This window comes from Pungitius pungitius, chromosome 18 (assembly GCF_949316345.1).
Source record: "Pungitius pungitius chromosome 18, fPunPun2.1, whole genome shotgun sequence".
NCBI classification, from domain to species: Eukaryota; Metazoa; Chordata; class Actinopteri; order Perciformes; family Gasterosteidae; genus Pungitius; species Pungitius pungitius.
In genome coordinates, this window is record NC_084917.1 from 1,098,859 (window position 1) to 1,122,441 (window position 23,583).

Consider the following 23,583-nt stretch of genomic DNA (forward strand, 5'->3'; position numbering starts at 1 on the left):
AAAACGGAGCAAAAAGAGCAAATGTTCTCCTTCAACTCGTCGGGTGGACACAAATAACTCAACGTGAATGACCCTGATCCCTGTTTGTTGGATGTGTAACAGGCCACTTTTAGACATCTTCACGTGATGATGATGATGATGACAACATGTGTTGTGTTTAAAGGGTTGTTCCGCTGCCCCAAAAGGGGCCAAAAAGATTTTTTAAAAGTCTACGTTTCATGAGCAGCTTCCACTCTCTGGAAATCCACTGCATATGTTTGCGTTCATTGGTGCATATTTAAAAATCCTGCAATTATCATTCAGATAATGTAAAACCTCCCTGATGACAAGAGGCATGATGTTCTTATATTTACAACTGATCCAGCTGCTGCCATCAAAAACATCATGTTATGTTTCATAAATAAACACATTGAATATTCATACAAGGCACATTGTCCCCTGAGTTTCCTAAGCACAATAACTGGCGGTGTTTCGTGAAACAACCTCTGCTGTATTAATTAAGAGAGAATCTCAAGTTCTGTCAATCCGTGATTGATATTGTAAGGTAGGAAGGTGAGTTCTAATCAGCCGGGTGGGACTCGGGGTTCGATCTTTAACGAGAGCTCGTAGAGGGTGTCTTCATCCATCACTAGCGTCTTATCCAGGAGGAACTGAGTCACCTGGAGGGAGTAAGAACGTAATATTAACACTACGGTAATAATCACTCTTTAACACATAACAACACATTTAGGTAGACACACCTTGGGCTGGTGCTCTATCCTGTAAGGTGCTTGTTGGAACTGACGGATCTCCCGGATGATGTGAGAGATCTGGGAGGGCAGAGAGGGTTAATCAGGCGACCGTTAGCTTCCACGGCTAATTTAGCTACTCCTTTAGCTTAATCAGTGCATCTGATTCATTGGGGGGGGGGGGGGGGGGGTGTAAAACAGCTTACCATCCTCATCTTGGAGAAGTTCACCAGGCCCTCCTTCGTGAAGTTGGGGGTCCCCTCCTCGATGAAAGCCAGGTCGGTGAGGTACATGCCCAGGTAGGGGACGCACGGCGGGTTGCAGCTGCACAAACACACACAACCACGTCAGTCGGCTTCTACACCACCCGATTCAAACCTCGAGTGTCAAAGAGGGGTTTACTTCTTCAGCGTCTCTCTGAGATTCTTGAACCTTCCTTCTGACGACACCGTCTTCTGCAGCCGGTCCATCAGGGCCTTGGTCTATGAAGCAATGACAAGAACCAGAAAGGTGTGTGACCCCTTGATCCCTCTTAACTCTGAAACCATCCTTAACCCTAAAACCCCTTAACCCTCATAACTCTACCCCTTAACCCACAGCCCTAACCCCTTAACCCTTAACCCTGCATTCTGACCTGCTTGCAGACTTTGGCCCAGGTCTTCTTCAGCCTGTAGATGGCGCTGCGGTTGAGGGCGGAGGTGATCTCCAGCACGCCGTTGTAGTTGTTGAGGCAGCGGCAGATGTCGGCGACGGCGAGCCACTTCTCGATGGAGCCGGCCCTGGAGCCCACGTCAGTGTGGGTCATGATCTGAGAGGCCACCAGGTTGCTCATCTGCGGGGTCACAGAGTTCCTCAGAGTCCGTGTGCTGAATCGCCTGACCTGTTTTAAATATTTATTCTGCCTAAATTAAGATTAAACCAATGATTTGATTTAGAGCCACAACCACTCGTTATTTCCAGTGTCAAACTTCTGGTTTCACTTGAACAGCGTGTGAACAAGCTCCTCCCTCCACGCGTCACTCTTTATTCTTCCTGGTTTGCAACTTGGGTGGATGGCATATAAACACATGTATATATATCTATATATATATATCTATATATATATATAGATATATATATAGAAACAGAACAGGATGCAGGCTCTGGGCTCACGTCGTTGAAATGCTGGCTGGTCTTCATGATGTACGGAGTTCTCTCCGTCTTGTCCACCTTCATCCAGCCCTGACCCAGGAACTCCCTGCAGGTGTACAGGAGGGGCCTTTTAAGAAGACTTATTTCTACCATTTTTTAAGCCCCCTTCGTTTATCTGTCACCTCTGAACCCTGCAATCTGTCGACAGGATGGAAAAGCCTTTGTTTGTCGGCAAAAAGTAGTCGGAAGCTGCAGGAGGATTCTCATCTTCCCTGCGGTCCTCGAACGCCTCGTTCCATCAGAAAATGCAACCTAAACTGTGCTCATAATAGTTATATTTAGGCTCAAACTTCTATTCTACATACAGTGAGAACCATTCGATTTAGCTGCTAAATATTTACTTAAGTTTATTATTAAGACATCCACAAATAATTTGATCCATAATTTGACGTTTAAAAAGTCACATTAAGTTACAAATATTAATATGAGTTTCAGTTACAAACAGATTCAATGATTGTGAGGTTGTTTTTCTCCTTTCATTATACATCCTGAGTACATCGTGTGTACATCGTGTGTACAGTGTGTACATTCTGTGTACATCGCGTGTAAATGTGAGTACATCCTGTGTACATCGTTTGTACATCCTGTGTACATTGTGAGTACATCCTGTGTACATCGTGTGTACATCCTGTGTACATTGTGAGTACATCCTGTGTACATCGTGTGTACATTGTGTGTACATTGTGAGTACATCGCGTGTACATCGTGTGTACATCCTGTGTACATGTGTGTACATCGCGTGTACATCGTGTGTACATCATGAGTACATCGTGTGTACATCGCGTGTACATTGTGAGTACATCGCGTGTACATCGTGAGTACATTGTGTGTACATGGCGTATCGCGGGCGGTACTCACTCGTAGGGGATCCCTCTGAACACGATGTGGTCCAGCAGCGTGATCTGCTCGGCCAGCTCCATCGCTGAGAGCGACTCGAAGCACTCGGCCTTCGGGCTCTCGGCCTGCAGGCGGCACAAGTTTTAAAATGACAAAGAAACTAGAAGCCCGCTCTAAGAACTGCAGTACTAGTACACTAACAGGGCTCCTCATACGTGGAATCCAGCCTGGGACTACACTACAGCGGCCAGGGGGGGGGAGGGGGGGGGGAGTTCTTACCGCGATGAAGTGAAGGAGGGGGCAGCTTTTCTGGAGATAGATTATTCAAAGAGGCGCTTAAAGACTCGAGAGACAGGATTCACCAAAAGTACTTCAGAGGTATAAAAGGAGGTACTACTGACCATCTGCAGTATGTCCTCGATCTTCAGCTGAGCATCGTCCTGTTCCTCCTGAGAGAGGGCACTGCAGAGGAAAACAGCCAGTCAGTGTACTACTACTACTACCACGAGTACTACGGGAACACAACCAAGTACATTCACTCAAGAACTTTGCCCTCTTACGCAATTTCCCTCTTTAGAGAAAATGATGCATTTAAACTAATCATCAGGAGTTTTTATGCAAAATGCACATTAATGAAGCGGGAATATTAATCCAGAAACATCTGATTGATCCTTTATTTAATACATTCATTTGTTTTGGACCTTAAGATGTTGGACGTGGCTTTCCTCTCTTGGGGGAGCAGGTCTGGATCTCGTATCACTTCCTCCAGCAGACAGATCACCCCCATCTTCAGCTCGCTGCTCATGTCAAAGTCCTGATGGAGCGCACACACGCACGCGCACACACACACACACACACACACGCACACACACACGCACACACACGCACACACACACACACACACACGCACACACACACACACACACACACACACACACACACACACACACAGGTATTAACTTCATCACAACTATGCAGAGAGCGTTTCTAAAGGTCAGTGTGTCTGTGGCCGTGAGCAGGGCGCCCTCTAGAGGATGTTTACACCAAACATTTAAACCACAAACTACATTAAAGAAACTTTGGCACAAACTGGTCGGGAACATTTAATTAAAAGAAACAATATATGGAAGCAACCAAACAAAAGAAGGAGGGATCCACCACACGGGAGCAAAGAATAAAACAAACCTCCACAGGTCAGACATACAGGTACCGAAATAGCCTCTTATATAAGTTTAAAAGAAGACCATAGTCCTGTTGGGGGGGGGCTGACCTTTCTATGGAGGACAAGGACTGTCCTCTGCAGGTGTGAGGAGGACATGTGGGAGGAGTCAAAGCGAGGCCTCACCTGCGAGTGCTTGGACACCCAGTGCCGCAGCACGTTCAGGACGCGGTTGGTGGCGGCTCTCCGGATGATGAACTCTTTGTCGCAGACTTTGTCAGAACCAGTAAAACCTGGGAGGTAAAAACATGAATTATTTCAATATGCAGAATGCAAAAAAGGCCTATTTCTGAATGCTATTATGCACCAATGTGTAGTGACACTCACCCTGGGAGCCGCCGTGCCCGGCGGCGGCGGCGGTGGCGATGGCGAAGGCCGACGCCGACGACATGGCGCAGCGAGAGTTCTCCCCCGGCGAGACTGTGGGGAACCACGGAGACGCTGAAGTACATGAAACCCTACAAATGCAATAATAAACCAGCGTGAGCGCACCTCCGGGCGGCCGGTAGCGGAGGTGACGCGGCGTGGACGGCGAGCGGCACGGAGACACGTCGCCGGCCTCGACGCCGCCCGGCGCGTCGGGGAAGAACTTGTCCAGAGAGACGGTCTCCAGGACAGCTGTTAGAGAGACAGAAGAGACGTCAGACATCTGCAGACGGAGGAGCCGTCCTGGAGGAGACAGCGATGACATCGATAAAAGATCTAGAAACTGATCTTCTCTGTGATGGTCTCACTCGCTGATGGAGGTCCACACTGGACCAAGACTACACCGAGGCTGGTTCAGAACCAGACTTAATAATTATTGTCCCTCAGTCTGCCATGAACGTTACTGGATCCCCTCGTCCCCTCCTCACCGACCCGTTTGCGTGTCTCAGGTCACATGACCCTAAAGAACGGATGTACCAACCCCTGCGGATGCTCCGCCTCAGCTTCCCGCAGAAGGCGTCGATGCGAGGCAGCTCCCCGCTGACGTCCTCGCCGCCGGGCTCCGGGGAGCCGGGGGGCGGCGGCGGCAGCGGCGGCGGTGGGGGGGACACCCCCGAGGCCTGGGGGAGGCCCGGGGAGCGCAGGGCGGTGGGCGGCGGCGAGGACAAGCCGGAGGAGGGACGCCAGGCGGAGGTGGGGGGAGGAGAGGGGATGCGGGGGCCGTGGGTGGAGGTGGGCGAGTTGGCTGCGGAGGAGGTGGGGGTGGCGGAGAGGTCCAGGGCGCCGGCTCTCCCCCCCACGGGGGAGCTGAGCGAGAGCTTGCGGCAGTGGACGGGGGAGGAGGTGCGGGAGGGGAGGGTGAGGGGCGGCGGGGAGGAGAACTTGCGGCCCAGCCTCGGGGACTTGTTGTTCAGGGGGTCCGTCCCCCACGAGCCCTGGTTGGTGGCGAAGAAGAGCTCCAGAGACCTGAGAGGAAGAGGAGGAGGAAGAGGAGCTGAGGTGTGGATCTGTGGCGACCGACTGGACTCCACCTGCCAGCTTATTTACTTGGACTGATCCAGAGCCAGCTGAGTGATCTTCAGACTGTAGTCGGGACAGAGGGACATGATGGACAGACGATCACATGAATGCTGCTCGATCCTGGGACAGAGGAGGAGGAGGAGGAGGAGGAGGAGGAGGAGGAGGAGGCGGGATGACGGATGAAGAAAGGACGTGAACACGTGGAGATGCAGAGATGGAGTGAATGCACGTCACCACCAGAAGACATTAGGAGGAGACAGCCCCCCCCCCCCTACCTGACGGGGATGGAGGTGAACGGCTTCCTGTAGATGTCGGCCAGCTTGTCGATGACCACGGCGGCCGTGGTGAAGATGCGGTAGGTGTGCAGGAAGGTGTTGAGGAAGTCGATGGAGAGGAAGCGCAGGTCGGTCAGCCGCTCCAGGAGCCGCTCCACGCTGGCGTAGCGGATCTGAGGAACCTTGCAGGAGTTCAGCGTCTTGCTGAAGCAGATGTCCACGTCGTCTTTGTGCAGCCGGGCGTCCGACCTCCAGGGAGAGAAGAAGAGAAGAAGGTGCTTGAGGCTTTTCCTGGATTCAGAGAGCATTTTTGTTTATTTCACCAGTCAACAAGACGAGATGGTGAGGTGAGGAACACATGCACCAACGACAGCTTCATTCTGAACCAGCTCAGTGAGCCGAACCTCCTCAGAGGGGTTTCCTTACTTGATCATGTGGGGCACCGACACCTTGGAGTTCTCCTCAAACACGCTGCTCATCAGGCCGTTGCAGCGGATGTTATCGATGCACTGAGACAGAGACACACACCTTCAGTCCTCTTGACCTTTGACATTTGACACCCTGGGGGGGGTGGGGGAGACGCGAGGCCCACCTGGCTGATGTCGCTGGTCCACGCCGCCTTCTCCTGGCGGGAAGGAGCCAGCAGGACGACGGAGAAGGAGCCGCCGTCCGGAGGCTCCACCACCACCTTGAACTCCAGGTGGTTGAAGCCCTGACCGGCCGCGTTGTCTGGATGGTCCACGTCAGGAGAGACGGATACGCAATGAAACAGAATCAGCCGCACTGTGACATTACAGATGTTTGTGATGCCTCCCCCCCCCCCCCCCCCGTCAGGTACTCACAGTCCTCGTCGCTGGCGTCCAGCTCTTCGATGAGGGTGCACTCGATGAGGGACAACGTGCCGCCCTGCTGCAGGACGAAGGAGGCAAAGACAAGTCAGTCTCTCAACTATGGAAGATCAAATGCATGGCGAGGGGCTGGTTGGGGGGGGGGGGGGGGGCGACCTTCAGCAGGTGGAGCTTCCCTCCAGATGTTCGCGTGCAGATGAGGAAGTGCTTGGTGAACAGGAAGCACTGCCGCTCGCCCTCTTTCCTCAGGGAGAGCGAGCCCAGGCGCACCTTGCTGAGCATCCCCCGCTCGCTGCTGGACGGCAGCTGGACCAGGGAGCCTGTTCGGGGGGGGGGGGGGGTAATAGACAAGCAGTGGTTGATATTGACTGACCCCCCACCCAAAGTTCTGTGTGTCTTCTTTATCTTCTGAACCCCAGAAATCCACCTGACACCTTCGACGCATCAATAAAAGCAGCTAAAATGTGATATTTGATCACTTTATCGGGGGGGTCGGGGGGGTCCGGGGGGCCCCGCAGGGAGCTCACCTTGCCTGACGAAGGTCTGACTGGTGTCCAGCAAGATGTCACAGCCCTCCACGATCATCCTCTCGATGGCCAGGTTCTTCCTGATGTTCTCGGTGTCGCTGACCTCGTCGTGCATCATCCTGACGACACCAACAATCATCATCATCATCGTCATCGTGGTCCTCGCCCCCCCCCCCGCTGTGAGACACACACTCACTTGGACAGCTCCTCCAGTTTGGATTTGGCGAAGTCGAGACTCTTGCGCTCCACGTGCTCGTGCGGCGTGTGAGCCAGCAGCTCGTGCAGCGTGATGATGTAGCGCGGGATCTGAGGAGAGGAGACGTCACAGAAGCTTCAGCTACTAAAACAACCAGTGAAAATACTCAACTAACAAGTAAAAAAACTATTATGATGAACTATTGTGTATGTTGCATTTTAAGTACAAAGTACTGAGGTGTAGTACTGGCTGCGTGTACTACTCCTAAAGTACCTGGAACATGGGGTACGTGAGGAAGGTCTCCAGCATGCGGCCCTCACACGCCGCGTTGGACTCGTACTGCTTCAGCAGCTTGTCGAAGTCCCGGTTCTGTTTGCAGTTGGCCAGAACCTGCAGGCTGTACTGGTGGTTCCGCACAAACTCCTGGTAGATGTTCAGCATCGGCAGCAGGATGTCGAACAGGTCGGCTGCGGAGACAAAGAGAACGAGAGGTGAAAGGTCGCCACGAGCAGAGAGAAGCTTGCGTCGATGGCGCAGCTCATGTGCGGATGTGGTTGGTTCTGCAGAACTGACCCAGGACCAGCGTGGGCCAGTTGGCGATCCGAGCTTTGAGACCCTGGTGGAAGATCTCGTGCAGGAACATGATGGTCTCACTGGAGAAGGACAGACGTTCTTAGTGTGACCATGAAGTGCAGGAGGAACCACACTCGCATATCTAATACTCACCTGTTGAGGAACACGGTGCTGACGTCGTCGTGGCTGATGGGCGGCTTCTTGGAGCTGGCCGCCATGCGGAGCGGCCGCAGGAAGCAGTTGACCAGGATGGACAGCTGGTGGACGTACTCCGTCTCCGCCTCCACCATGTTGAAGACGATCTGGTTCCTCTTCCTCATGCTCTCGGCGTGCGGCGAGCTGATGTAGTCCTGGACGATGATCTTCCACCTCCTCCGGCACAGCCAGCCGCGCATGAAGCTCTGCACCTGCAGGCCGCCGGCACGCTTAGGCCTCCCTCTGTCACCCCCCCCACCATCTCCCCCCCCCCCCCCATCACACTATTTACCTTCTTGATCTTTTTGATGTCGGGGTCTTCCTCCTCCGGGTTGAGCTGGTGAGGCTGCATCCTCCCTTTGGTTCTGTTCACCACCACGATCTGCAGGTTCAAATGAAGCCTTTAAAGGCTTTCATGGGTTTAAATAGTTGCAACATTCTATAGTAACACAACTCTGTGGACCAGTTCCTCCTGATGCATCACATACATTTGGATAACACACACACACACACACACACACCTCGGCCTTGAGCCTCTCGATCTCGGTGTCCTGGTCCTCCAGCTGAGTGCGCAGCTGATTGGCTGCGATCTTCTCCGTCTCCATGATCTGCACCAGGTGGATGTACTTCTGCATCAGGATCTCACGCTCCATGATGATGTCAGAGTAACTGAGGAGGGGGGGAGTGGGGGGGGGGGGGGGGTTATCTCACGTCACAAACTAGACCTCGTATGACTCAGTTTCTGGTCAAAACATTTCAAACGACTTCATTCATTTTGCATTAGAAATCCCACGGCCCGTTTCCACGGTAACCCAGGGATGGAGGGATGGACCTCCCTCTGAGCCTTCCATGAAATGGAAACCTGGTCCACTGCTCCAGTAAGTAGGACGGGCCTTGGCTAAGACCTGGCAACGAGCTACGAAGCTAACGCTACGCTAGCTGTCCTCAGATCAATATCTGTACTTTCACTCATCTTTATTAGCGTAATGCAGTCATTACATAACTTTAAAATGTCATCTTCCCTTCTACTAATCCACAAAGTACCTGAAACTGGCTCCACGTTGACCTTCATTCTCTCAGATGGATTGTTGTTGTCATTGAATATTCTGTGATGCAACAAATATTACTGGTGTTGTTTTACTGTCACTTTAAATACTTTTCTGCGTACTTTTCAGTGGGCGAGTTAAACTAAGCCCATTTACTAAAGTGAAAAACTACGATGTCAAACCCGTAGGGAAGTACTTGATTATATTAACGTTTTATTTCAGAGGAAAGAAAAAGGAGATTTTCACTGCAGTAACGACTCTTAAAAAGCAGTTATTACAATGCAGTAATACTAGTAATCTACCAGTAGTACACACGTTTTAAAACTGGTTACTCGATGACAAACTAAACATGCAAATACATTTTTGTTGGAAATATAAACAAGGTTAGTGTTCTATAACAACCGAGATATGAAAGCAGCTGTTGTGACTCATTTCACTTTCCTTCTGCTTTAAATACCAGACTTTTAATTTAAAGAGTATTTTCCTTCATGTAGAAATAAACAGGCAGCAGAAGAGATCAAGTGATGCAACCAGAGCGCCACTCCAGCACCAGGGTGACCTACATGTGAACCGCTGCGAGCAGAACGCACACACACACGCACACACACACACACACACACACACACACACACACGCACACACAGACGCACACACACACAGACGCACACACACACACACACACACACACACACAGACGCACACACACACACACACACACACACACACACACACACACACACACACGCACACACAGACGCACACACACACAGACGCACACACACACACACACACACACACACACACAGACACACACACACACTCAGACGCAGATGTTAAGCACTTTACGCCAAATGTGCGTCGGCAGCAAGTAGAAACGTTGTTATTAAACACCTTTCATCATGAAAGACGACTTTGTGTGTAATTCATTATTATTTTAGTATAAGTGTGTCATTCAGAGTGTAAAAATACTCTAAATAATGTCTCCTGTGATATTATTATTAGTTCATCCTGGAGCAGCATGTTCCCGCAGTAGCTTCTGCGGGAGGAGAAACATAGGGGTTGGGCCCCTCCAAAGGGTCACCAGATGATTCTGAGGGGTCGGCAGACGATTTTTGGGAGGTCAAAGTCCGTCGTACTTCCCCGTTGATGAAGTAACCCCCCCAGTCCCCCCCGCCTCCCCGTACCTGGCCTGCTGGATGCACTCCACCCACTCGTTGCAGTCTGACTCCTCCTCCGACCGCAGCTCCAGCGGCTTCTGTCCATCGTGGCCAAAGATCACCAGGAAGTAGTGCTGAAATCAATCAATCAATACATCAATCTTTACTTGAGACTCAGGGTCCAGACGAGTCAAGACTACAAATACTTATACACACACACACACACACACACACACACACACACACACACACACACACACACGTACTGTGTAAGTGAAACACATGTGGGAATCTTTGAATTTATTTTCTTTAAAATAGCTGAAAAATCTCCCAAAAACATGTGATTTGTGCCTCAGATTCCGTTCAGGCAGCGTCTTTGTGTCGGTCTGAGTGTGAAGGACTCCTGCCCCCCCCCCCCCCCCCCCGGCATGTAATCTGGCCTGAACGGGCTTTGCTCTGATTATCGGGCTACTTTATTATTAACTGCAGAGGATTACGCTGCTCAGAAGACTTACGGAGGCCAGCCAGAGGCCTCGGACCGATACGGGATCCAGGTCTATGAAATGATGAAGATGAAGATGGGTGGTAACCTCGGCGACCCATCTGTCGTCGAAGCTCATCTCAACACGTTAAGTGACTTACAGTTAAAAGAAAAAACAGATAAAAAAGGAACAAAGGCTCACGTAACTAATTATTATTATTATTTTATTAGAAGGCACAAAAAAAATCTGTTCAGGGTCGGAGTTTTTCAGATTAATCTTCACCTGCTGCAATATTTAAGCGTACTTAGTTGAGTTATTTTTAACCTGCAGGACACATTTTATGTGCCATGAGAAGTTGTGTTGATCCAGCTGATCCATTTACTGATAGAACAAAACCAACAGGCCTTTTTTCTTTAGTTTCTTTGTGAGATCAATCCTGCAATAAACAACTTTGATTCAACACATTTCACATCGTCTCACACTAAATGAAACAAGCACACACTTCAAAATATCATTTTATCACCACAATCCAAACTCTATCATGTGATATTTATTCCTAACAAACTGCAGATGGGTAAAAGATGAAAGTCTGTAAAACTACAATATGTGTGATAAGGAGGATAAATGTATAAATGTACTTCATTTCTAACGAGGAGGGAAAGTTTTTCTGTGTTTTTTTTTACTCTCCATCACAACATGTGACCTCATGTTTGCCCCGGAGGCAAAAGGAGGCCGGTAGAGTAACGTCAGCGAGGAGACACACTGGACCAGAGGAGGCTTAAGGGCTCGTGTGTGTGTGTGTGTGTGTGTGTGTGTGTGTGTGTGTTACATAACCGCCAGGGCTCGCTCAGCTCCTCGCATTGCTAATGCAGCTTCCACGGCCACGAGCCGCTTTAAGCTGCAGGATAACAATGAGGGGGGGGGGTCTCATTTCTGTTAAAATATATGTGTAAGAATTATGTCTTAATTGAAAAAACTTTAATGCATGAAAGAAGGATGAAATATCTAAACATCAATCGTTGGAAAATGAGCGTCTGATACAAACTACAGTGAACAGCTGTGTATAATAAACATAATGAGATTCATCTCATCAGTAGAAACCAAAGCTCAGAGGGACACGTTGCTGGTTTGGTTTTCTTGGATGAATAAAAACGTATTTCATTAAAACTTGTAGATCTTCTAACTTCAACTTCAGGTTTACAAAGTTTAAAGTCTCTGGTCAGTGGAAAGGTCGACCTTCTCTCTAAGAATTCAAAACTCAACGAAGCAAAAAGGTTTCTTATCAAGATGCAGCCGGATATTTGAAGATAGTGACCCCCCCCCCCCCCCCCCCCACTGTAGGGGGGGTCATGTGCATGAAGAATAACAGCGATGTACTACTCTTATGTAACGGCACACGATGGAAACATTCATGTCTCCAATGAAGTTCAGATAGTTCATTTACACACACACACACACACACACACCGGGACCTTCTCTCCCACAGTTCCTCCGTGTGTTATCGACCTGGAGAAAGCGGTGGTCTACACACACACACACCTGCGTGTGTGTGTGTGTGCAGCAGACAGTGACTGTGGGCTAAAGGACCGGCGAGGAGGCTATTCTTAGCACAGCGGCGCTGCAAACACACAATGGCCCCGTTTTATGAGATTCAACACATTCCCATATACATCTTTTGCAAGAGCAAAGCTGTCAAATGTTCACATGCAACCTCAAAATACTCATTTATTATCCACCTTGAAATCGTTCTGAAGCATCGTAGTCTTTCGTCCACTGATCGCATCTTTTGTTTCTATTTCAAACTTTAAAATGTCTCTGTGTGGATGAAAATATCCAATTAATACTTCATTTTTTGTAACTTAGGGTTAGGGTTAGGGTTGTTTTGCAGCTTTAGAATCAAAAGGCTGTAAAGAGGCTCCTGCTAAGCATCAAGCAGACGAGTCAGTCAGAGATCACCAGGTGAACAAAGTGGAGCATCTAGCAGAGAGCAGGTGGAGAGAATGTTCCGTTTGTCAGGTGAATGAATAAAACGTCTCCTGCTGATGTTTCTCCTCCTTTAGGAGGTGATGCTGTAATGTAATGATGTGTAAATGTTTAGCTCGGCTGCATCTTTAAATTTGACACAAAATCTGAAATCTAAACATCCAGCATCGTCAGCAAAGAGACCACAAAGAGACACAACGTGACTACAAAGAGACACAACGTGACTACAAAGAGACACAACGTGACTGCAAAGAGACAAAACGTGACTACAAAGAGACACAACGTGACTGCAAAGAGACACAACGTGACTACAAAGAGACACAACGTGACTACAAAGAGACACAACGTGACTGCAAAGAGACAAAACGTGACTACAAAGAGACACAACGTAACTACAAAGAGACACAGCGTGACTACAAAGAGACAAAACGTAACTACAAAGAGACACAACGTAACTACAAAGAGACAAAACGTGACTACAAAGAGACACAACGTGACTGCAAAGAGACACAACGTGACTACAAAGAGACACAACGTGACTACAAAGAGACACAACGTGACTACAAAGAGACACAACATGACTACAAAGAGACACAATGTGACTACAAAGAGACAAAACGTAACTACAAAGAGACACAGCGTGACTACAAAGAGACAAAACATGACTACAGAGATACCATATGATAACAATGACGCAATACAACCAAAAACAATTGAGGTAGAAACCATCCTGAACGACAACACAAATTATGAAAAACAGCCAGAAATAGACGACAAACTACCAAAATACACACAACATAATCAAGAGAGACATCACTTATTGTAAGTCGCTTCGGACAAAAGCCTCAGCTAAATGACATGTAATGTAATGTAATAACTGCAAAGAGATGAGATGAAAATTATTAATTTGTCAAGAATAGACAAGTTCTACGTGAGAATTTGCTGCTTTTCTATGTAATGAATCATTGGGTATTGAATAATAATTGTTGGGACATCACTCATAGAAGTTCAGAACAACCAAAGAGAGACACAAAGTGACTCAAGAGACACAGAACTAGGACAGAGAGGACTCTTCTTCCCCAGCCTGACAGTCAAGATGCTGCTCAGAGACGTTACAGATGATAACAGCTGCTTTGGAGCATCGTTGCGTATTTGCAGGAGACTGCAGGAAGCGTCTGGTGCTTATATATTTCATCTTTTTAATACCTAGATGTAAATATGTATTCATTATGTCCGATGTTATAGAAATACCAAAATATGGAGGACAGAAGCTGGATGGGAGCATGAATGTGGAGGGATTCTGACTGTCTGCGTTTTTATTATAACGCCTACTTTCACCTCTTGTGTTTCGGCAGATTGTCGCCACATTAAATCAGATTTCTGTGTGAAGTCGTGAGTCCAGCGGGGCGAGAGGGACAGATTACCTGCCTATCGATGGGGAGATTAAGAGATGATTTAATCCAGTCTGTATTAAAAAACCAAAATACACCGGATCACTTCAGGATCCCAGCGGGGAGGAGAGAGATGATCTTTAATAGAACAACGACTCGTCAACACGACGTCTTCAGCAGCAAAACAGGAAAATGGGTCATTTAAAATTAGCTTTGAATTCTGTTTACTGTCAGTTTTGGTTTCATGTCTTCAGGACGTTCTGGTTATTTTTAACACAATCATAAGATGACGATGGGATGCGTGGATCTAATGTCCTCCATTACCAGACATGGAAGTTTAAACTTTAGAATGAAAGTTAGAAGGAAATCTAAGACTGAAGAAGAAGAAAAGGGGAAATTTCAGGATTCTATTTGATGGTTTCAACCTTTGAGGCTGGATGTTGGATGGAATCTGGAGGAAGATCTTTGGAAAGTTTTTAAAGGGATGAAAGTTGCCGTCACGATGGATCCAGCGTGGTTTGCTGCAAAAATCAGTCGTGAAAGAAGTTTGGGAGCAGAAGACGATGAAGCTTCTGGTCCTGGCACTGTGTTGATTAGTGTAACCTCATTTCTTCATCATAACATCCATTGGCATTAATCAGCACAACGGGGCGTCACTGAGGACTGTGAAAATGGCTCCTGAGCAGTTAATTAATCATCAGTGACAAACATCTTTGATTCAAAACAAATGTATTTCCCCAAAACGTCAGAAAGTAGTGATGACTTTTTATAAAATGAATCAGAAAAGCCTCACAGTTTTCGCTTCAAACAGTGACTTGTAAAGAGCTTCTTTGGATGCGTGAACACGTTATAAGTTCATCTCTAAGAAGAAGATGCTGTGACAGAAACTCTGTTGCTCTAATTGATTTATTCATAAATGCAGTGATTTATGAAGGCACGTGATTCTATTCACAGGGAGCTTCTATAACAAAGTGAAGGAGCGCGTCATGGGTTCGGGACTCTTTGTGTAAAAGAAGTAAAGAAACGTCCACGTGGAACTCACCTGCTGCTTCTCCGGCGGCTCCTTGCTGATGGCGCACACCTTGGGCGCAGGTGCACGCTCGCACGCGCACCCCTCCAGCAGGTATATCCCCGAGGGCCTCGCGCTCTGGTCGTTGTCGAAGTAGAAGAGCACGTTCTGGTGCAGCGCGAAGTACTTCTCGGCCCAGCGGCCGTTCTCCGCCGTCTTCCTGCTCAGGAAGCCGCGCTTGGAGCCCTCTTTGCGCGCGACCACCGACAGGTAGAGCGCGTGGCCCTCGTTGTACCGCACGCCCTTCTGCATTTTAATCCGCTTTTTGTTGCCGTCGCTTGTTTTGGGTTCCGGTGCTTCAACCTCACACGGTGACCCGGGGCATCACATCGCGTCTCCCGGGGAGTAATCCGGGCAGAGCATGCTGGGAAAAGTGGGAGAGTCCGCGGCGCGCGCTCACCGCCTCTCTCCGGTTCTCTCTTCCTCTCTCTCCCCCCCCCTCTCCTCTCCTCGGCCTCTCACGACGCCTCCATGCTGCGGACCTCGGCTCAGGACGTTGCGCCGTCACGGAGCGCACAAACCGAAATAGCCGCAAAGGGATCCGCGGTAATCGGCTTTGAATCCGCCTTAAAGAGACAGGTCGCCGCGCGCGGGCGCGCATGGGCGCGTAAAAGCGTGCCAAAAGTTCCGGGGTGATTTCATACTATTTGAATGTTCTACTGTCAGTAAAGACAACGCGTCCCATTCAAAGTGCACGCCGTTACGTTTTAGATGTACAAATACTACACAACATTATAATAATAAAGGTAGCTTTGGAAAAGGTGTTGATTGGGCAAATTTCTTTGAGAAAAATGATGTTGCTGTCTTCTTCATAAACACACACACACACACACACACACACACACACAAATGAAAGGTGGACAGAAGCAGAAGTTTCTATTTCTGTAAACTGGATATGCTTCAGAGGACAGAAAACACAAGCAGATGTCCTAGTGCTTTAGTGTGTGTGTGTGTGTGTGTGTGTGTGTTTGAGAGAGCCAGATGTTATGTGTGTATGTGTATATTTGTGTATTTCTGAGATAAGCTGCCACAGACTTTGCCTCTCACTTGTGTTCACTGTGCATTGTGTGAGTGTGTGGGGGGGGGGGCATTGGGGGGGAGGGGGGGAGACGGGTTATAAACACACACACACACACACACACACACAACACACGCATGTGGTGTAACAGATATCACATGAATCACACCATCAACAGACATAATGTCTCACCCAGATGTTGAGACTGCTTTACTTTTTTATAAACATATTTGGATTTTTTAAAACTTTATATTTCATGACTTTTTCCTGTAAGAATTTGACTTTAATTTGTTGACCGAACTTTTTTTGTGACATTTCTGCCATAATTATGTGGTTCTGGTATTTGAGCTTTAGTACATCTGTCATATACAACATATACGTCACATATATACAACACAAAGCTGGTGAACACATGAGCCTCCTCATCACAGAGCTCCATGTGAACACATGAGCCTCCTCATCACAGAGCTCCATGTGAACACATGAACCTCCTCATCACAGAGCTCCATGTGAACACATGAGCCTCCTCATCAGAGAGCTCCATGTGAACACATGAGCCTCCTCATCACAGAGCTCCATGTGAACACATGAACCTCCTCATCACAGAGCTCCATGTGAACACATGAGCCTCCTCATCAGAGAGCTCCATGTGAACACATGAGCCTCCTCATCACAGAGCTCCATGTGAACACATGAGCCTCCTCATCACAGAGCTCCATGTGAACACATGAGCCTCCTCATCACAGAGCTCCATGTGAACACATGAACCTCCTCATCACAGAGCTCCATGTGAACACATGAACCTCCTCATCACATGAGCCTCCTCATCACAGAGCTCCATGTGAACACATGAGCCTCCTCATCACAGAGCTCCATGTGAACACATGAGCCTCCTCATCACAGAGCTCCATGTGAACACATGAGCCTCCTCATCACAGAGCTCCATGTGAACACATGAGCCTCCTCATCACAGAGCTCCATGTGAACACATGAGCCTCCTCATCACAGAGCTCCATGTGAACACATGAGCCTCCTCATCACAGAGCTCCATGTGAACACATGAACCTCCTCATCACAGAGCTCCATGTGAACACATGAACCTCCTCATCACATGAGCCTCCTCATCACAGAGCTCCATGTGAACACATGAGCCTCCTCATCACAGAGCTCCATGTGAACACATGAGCCTCCTCATCACAGAGCTCCATGTGAACACATGAGCCTCCTCATCACAGAGCTCCATGTGAACACATGAGCCTCCTCATCACAGAGCTCCATGTGAACACATGAGCCTCCTCATCACAGAGCTCCATGTGAACACATGAGCCTCCTCATCACAGAGCTCCATGTGAACACATGAGCCTCCTCATCACAGAGCTCTGTGAACACATGAACCTCCTCATCAGGGCAGCATAAGGGGCTTTAACAGCAGCACTCATAGCCAGAGGAGGATTATTTGGGGATTACTATTGGTGTGTGAGAGCTTCTCTGTTTGGATCCACATGGTTCACACGGTTTACATCATCTGCTGCATCGTTTCTGAAGGGTCCTCTCAATGGAGGGTCCTCTCAATAGTGTCATAATTCATCTTCAAAATATCAGATTATTTGTGTACATAAATATCTGTAAATAAATGTTCTTATGTTTGGATGGGAAATAGAGTTTTAAAATCCACCTCAGGTAGTTTTCAGGTGACTTCCTGTCCACAATGTGTGATGTCATGCAGAAGGCAGCAGGCTGAGATTCATCCGGTTCTTTTTTAAATCCCTAAACTTCACACTGAAGTTCAGCGAACGTCCAGGAGAACCAACGCATCCAGAGGGACGACTGTAGCTGCTTTTCATTTTTTTTTAAAATCAGAAACTGAAAAGTACATAAAATAATGAAATTGTAGATATTGTAAATTAAATGAAATTTGTCATTTTCACAAAAATATCAAGATAATATTTTGAAACGTTTCTAAATGTCAACATTTCAAATAGACACCTGTGAGCCAGGTACCTCACACGTTGTCACGTGCTGACCTCTGGTGGTGCCTTCGGGGACTGCGCTCTGAAGTCAGTGTTTCTATGGCTACAAGTCCGGACAATTAACAGCTGGGTTGGTAATGTTTGGGCAGAGGATCTAAAGAACTGCTTTTGTTTTGTGTTTTATAAATCACGCAAATGTTGTGAATCACGACACCAGTTCGCAGCAACTCCCCCAGGAAATAATTATTAAATACTTCAGCAACGCCATCATCTCTTCCTGTTCTTCCTTTGGTGACTATTTGTTTAATTCATCAATACATCAGTGATCGAACCTCATGCTTTCAGAGATCCTTCTCACACACACACACACACACACACACACAACGAGCAGTTCTTTAACATGTGCCGTCATCCGGCCTCCTTGACGGTTGTCATGGAGATGTCATTGGTGAGGTGGACAAAACAGTTTTCCTTTCTGTGTGTAACTAAGAGAGAAAAAGAGAGAGAGACACAAAGAGAGAGAGAGAGAGAGAGAGAGAGAGAAAGTGCTTCAAGGCTGGAGTCTCACCATAAAAGAGAGAAATCCTTTCACTGAATCAGACGCTCTGCGGCGCCGGTTGCTGTAGCGCTTCACCTTCATCGCACACATCTCCGTCATCCTGTACCTGCTCCGCCTCTCTGTGACTCCCCTGGTGCTGATGGTATCGTGGTGCTGATGGTATCGTGGTGCTGATGGTGCTGGTGGATTAACAGTTCCTCACAGCTGCCTGACGACGAGCTGGGTCACACAAGCTGAGAGAGACCTTTAGACCGGCTGCAGCTCCTCTGACTTTCTGTCTCTCACACACACACACACACACACACACACACACACACACACACACACACACACACACACACACACACACACACAGAAAGACAGACACACACACACACACACGTCGACTCAGCGCCGGCTGCTCTGCAACATAAATGAGAGGACTCATCCTGACTGAAGGTTGTTGGTAAGTAGAGTGCGCACGCACACCACCCACCCACAAATCGACACACACACACACACACACAGACACAGACACACACACACACACAATGAAAAAGATTTATGCTATAGTGAACTTCTCTTTTTGTCCCGTTCTGGTTCCTCCATTTGATCGTGAAGGTTTTGTTGCAGCATTTTGACACATTTTTCTCTATTCGAGAGTGTTGCTCAGCTTGGAAAACACACACACACACACACACAGACACACAGACACACACACACACTCACACACACACACTCTGTGATGTTAGAGGGCTTTCATGGAGGACGAGTGTTGAGCAAAGCTTGTCCAGGTGAAGTGGAGTCTTTCTATTCTTAATCTGCATGCGAGGTGGAAACAACACAGTGTGTGTGTGTGTGTGCGTGTGTGTCTGTGTTCGTGTGTGTGTGTGTCTGTGTTCGTGTGTGTGTGTGTGTGAGTATGAACACACTGATTCGGGAGTAGAAGATAGAAGTAGATCTTTTCAGACATTTAGATTTTTGATCTGTGACGTATTTAGCAGTAAAAACAATAAGTGCAAAACGTGTCCCTTCCTGCATCACCTGACACACCTGCTGCTCCTCCAGGTGAAGAGCGAGTGGCCACAGAAACCACTGCATAGAAATAATACCACAATCAAACTGGTCTGCGGGTTAAAACCTCAATGAAGTAAAAGTATTAAAGCAAAATGTACTTAAAGTCCTTTCATCAATCGAATATTCGTCCTCCGCACCTAAAGGTCGTCCTTCAGTTGACCGCGTGATGGAAAGTCCAACCTGAGACGGATCCAAGAGGAGCAGCACGACACCATCTCCAGCTCATCTGTGCACCACGGGGCAGCAGGTGGTGTTCGGCACACCTGCTGCTGCCAGAAGAAGAAGAAGTAGCTTGGTAGTTGTTGTTGTTCAAGGTGTCACCGCTGACGAAGAGGAGGAAGAAGACAGAAGATGGCGTGGGAAGTGAGAAGAAGAGCTCAGACCTTAACTGCAGGGCCTCCTTCTCCTTCTGGAGCTCCGGGAGCAGTGAAGATCTGGGTCAGTCCTGGGTGGACTCCTGGAGGAGGTTCTGGTGAACCTGCGTGATGTCATCTGATTTCACCAGAATCCGACCCGGTGGCACCGACAACATCTGCAAGAAGAACTACGTAGAAACAGACCATCTTCTCCCTGATGGTCCCGTTTACTGATGAAGGTCTAAACTGACACGGATCCTTTATGCAAGAAGAAGAAAAAAACACACTATGATTAAAAAAGATGATAAATCCAAAGCCTGAAAACTGCTTGCACAATGCGAGTAATACTTTTAATACATGAAACAACGTGACGAAGCAGAAGCATCTGTCCCAGAGACTCAAATGATTCACGAAGCATCTGAGATACGTCGAGGAGCATTGTGTTATCATAAGCTCTACTCATGATGGGACATGACCTCCATCCATATTATGTTATTAACCATTTTGACTCCTCCCATGAGGTTCGGGGTTTCTGCTTAAAAATGTCTTTGCTGCTCTGCATAATTCTCTAATAATCTTTTGATATTTTCCACAGAAACCTGCTCAACTACATCTCCAAAAGCCCCCCCCCCCCCCCCCCCCCCTCCACCGGGTGACGGAGAGGCATGGAGGCGGAGGGCAGCGCTCCCCGGGCGGCGATGGATTCAGGCAACCCGTTGCTGAAGGCGGTGTTCCTCCGTCGCCTGCGCCTGACGCGGCTGCTCCTGGAGGGAGGGGCCTACGTCAATGAGAGCGACGGCCAGGGCCGCACCCCCCTGATGGTGGCCTGCACCACCCGGCACGCCGACGCCCAGAGCGCCGGCCGGGACAAGCTGGTCCAGTTCCTCCTGGAGAAAGGGGCGGACCCCGACATCCAGGACAAGGAGGGCCGCTCGGCGCTCATGCACGCCTGCCGCGAGCAGGCCGGCCCCGAGGTGGCGTCTCTGCTGCTGGCCAGCGGGGCGGACGTGGGCCTGGAGGACCGGTCCGGCACGTCGGCGCTGGTCTACGCGGTCATGGCCGGCGACTGGAAGGTCCTGAAGCTGCTGCTCGACACGTGCAAGGCCAAAGGGAAGGAGGTGATCATCATCGCCACCGACAAGTTCCCGTGCGGGGAGCTGCAGGCCGAGCGGTACCTCGGGCTGCCCCCCCTGGGGCCTCTGGACCGGACGGACAGGGCGGCGGCGTCGGCGGCGCCCGCGTCCCCCTCGGAGATCCAGCTCATCACCTCCCCCAGCAGCGCCTCCTCTTCCTTACACCCCCCGAAGACCGTCTTCTCCTTTAAGGATGCCCAGTCCGGGGGCGTGAGCTCCCACCCGTGCTCCCCGTCCCGGTTCCAGCGGTTCGGCCAGGCGGCGCCGAACGGCCTGCAGCAGTCCCTCCTGAGGCTGAACTCAGAGCCCTGGCTGAAGGTCCCGGCGTCTCTGCTCCCCCAGCAGCCTCACGCCCGAGACCGAACCCGGGACCCCTCCCTCCGGACCCCCGAGCCGGACGGCTTCAAGTGGCACGAAGGCGGGGCGGCGACGGACGGCGGGGCGGAGGTGAGGAACAGATGCGCCAAACACGCCGGGCCGAAGGTCTCCTTCCCGGGCCTCCTCTCGTCCCACTCCGCCTCTCACCCGAACCTCCACTCCGCAAACCTGGGGGCGGATCCGCTCCCCTGCTCCTCCCCCTCCCCCGGCGGCAAACACCCCGGCACGGCGCTGCACGCCGCGGCCTCCTCCAGCCTCCGCAGCGTAATCCAGCGGCGCCAGCTGGGCGACATCTACAGCTCCGACCCGCAGCTCGCCAGAGACGTCCACAGTCTGCCCGAGGAGTCCCAGCGGGGAGTCAGCGGAGACCCGACGGAGGGCAAGAGGCTGGCCCCCCTGCGCTGCTCCAGCACGCTGGGCTCCCGGGAGGCCCCGGCGGCGGGCCCGGGCCGGCGGGTGCTGTCCGGGTACGAGCGCAGGGGGTCCGGGGCCTTCCTGTCGGACCACAGCTCCCAGGCCGCCAAGCCCAGGTGTCTGCCGCCGCTGGCCCTCGGCTGCGCCAGGAACCCCGTCCTCAACGCGTGCGGCGAGAAGGAGTCCGTGGCCAGGGGCCTCCTCCCCTCCGCTCCTCCTGGCCACCCCAAGGAGATGACCAGGAGGATGCTGCTGAGGAGACACTCGATGCAGACGGAACAGTTCAACACCACGGCCCAGTAAGTCCAGCGGATTCCAAGAGGGGGGACCAAAGAGGACGGATGAAGAAGAGCGGGACCTTCCTCCGCTTCAGCGCGCGTCGTCGTCGTCGTCATGTGGCATCAGTGTGCAGCTTCGTGACCCAAAACACACTCGACATGCAACCGTCTACCTGTGGTCAGGGTGTCGTTCCAGAGGACACCACCAGATTCCATCTGAAGATGTTTGCAGCCGCTTTAAATCCAACATTCAAAGCCACCGAGGACCACAGCAACAACCGAGCCATCACAAAGCTGCTTTTGAAACGTCTGCACGTGCTCTTTAAATCCCTGTTTTCACGTTAGTTTGCTTAAAGCTGCATTCTGTGTAGTGACCAGCAGGGGGCGACTCCTCTGCTCCCATAGACGTCTATGAGGAAATGACTCTACTTCTGTGTAGTGACCAGCAGGGGGCGACTCCTCTGCTCCCATAGACGTCTATGAGGAAATGACTCTACTTCTGTGTAGTGACCAGCAGGGGGCGACTCCTCTGCTCCCATAGACGTCTATGAGGAAATGACTCTACTTCTGTGTAGTGACCAGCAGGGGGCGACTCCTCTGCTCCCATAGACGTCTATGAGGAAATGACTCTACTTCTGTGTAGTGACCAGCAGGGGGCGACTCCTCTGCTCCCATAGACGTCTATGAGGAAATGACTCTACTTCTGTGTAGTGACCAGCAGGGGGCGACTCCTCTGCTCCCATAGACGTCTATGAGGAAATGACTCTACTTCTGTGTAGTGACCAGCAGGGGGCGACTCCTCTGCTCCCATAGACGTCTATGAGGAAATGACTCTACTTCTGTGTAGTGACCAGCAGGGGGCGACTCCTCTGCTCCCATAGACGTCTATGAGGAAATGACTCTACTTCTGTGTAGTGACCAGCAGGGGGCGACTCCTCTGCTCCCATAGACGTCTATGAGGAAATGACTCTACTTCTGTGTAGTGACCAGCAGGGGGCGACTCCTCTGCTCCCATAGACGTCTATGAGGAAATGACTCTACTTCTGTGTAGTGACCAGCAGGGGGCGACTCCTCTGCTCCCATAGACGTCTATGAGGAAATTACTCTACTTCCGTGTAGTGACCAGCAGGGGGCGACTCCTCTGCTCCCATAGACGTCTATGAGGAAATGACTCTACTTCTCTCTTGATTTATTCCCTCAGTAAACATTGTAAACATGAGTTTATGGTCTCGGTCTCTAGTTTCAAGTCTTCTTCACT

The 23,583-nt window shown here is 49.9% G+C and overlaps 2 protein-coding genes across 3 annotated transcripts; one reads left to right on the forward strand and one right to left on the reverse strand.

Moving 5' to 3' along the window:
* Positions 1–358: 358 nt before the first annotated feature.
* On the reverse strand, positions 359–15,582 carry rasgrf2a (Ras protein-specific guanine nucleotide-releasing factor 2a). 2 transcript variants are annotated; one of them, XM_062558921.1, is made up of 28 exons: positions 15,137–15,582; positions 10,266–10,372; positions 8,557–8,704; positions 8,328–8,417; positions 7,994–8,247; positions 7,841–7,920; positions 7,541–7,734; positions 7,268–7,377; positions 7,072–7,190; positions 6,701–6,864; positions 6,539–6,605; positions 6,289–6,425; positions 6,123–6,205; positions 5,697–5,945; positions 4,883–5,367; positions 4,468–4,593; positions 4,303–4,395; positions 4,102–4,208; positions 3,458–3,570; positions 3,158–3,218; positions 3,036–3,065; positions 2,778–2,881; positions 1,881–1,965; positions 1,363–1,560; positions 1,131–1,210; positions 935–1,052; positions 741–809; positions 359–659 (listed from the first exon to the last, which is right to left on the reverse strand). In XM_062558921.1, exons 1-28 carry the CDS (start codon positions 15,413–15,415, stop codon positions 564–566), a joined length of 3,846 nt encoding a protein of 1,281 aa, XP_062414905.1. In that variant the 5' UTR covers positions 15,416–15,582; the 3' UTR covers positions 359–563. The 2 variants fall into 2 exon arrangements, with proteins under 2 accessions (XP_062414905.1, XP_062414906.1); XM_062558922.1 differs by lacking the exon at positions 3,036–3,065.
* A 5,205-nt stretch (positions 15,583–20,787) lies between these two features.
* ankrd34ba (ankyrin repeat domain 34Ba) lies at positions 20,788–22,846 on the forward strand. The gene has a single exon (XM_037484326.2). The coding sequence runs from the start codon at positions 20,788–20,790 to the stop codon at positions 22,348–22,350; it is 1,563 nt and encodes a 520-aa protein (XP_037340223.2). The 3' UTR covers positions 22,351–22,846.
* The last annotated feature ends 737 nt before the right edge of the window (positions 22,847–23,583 follow it).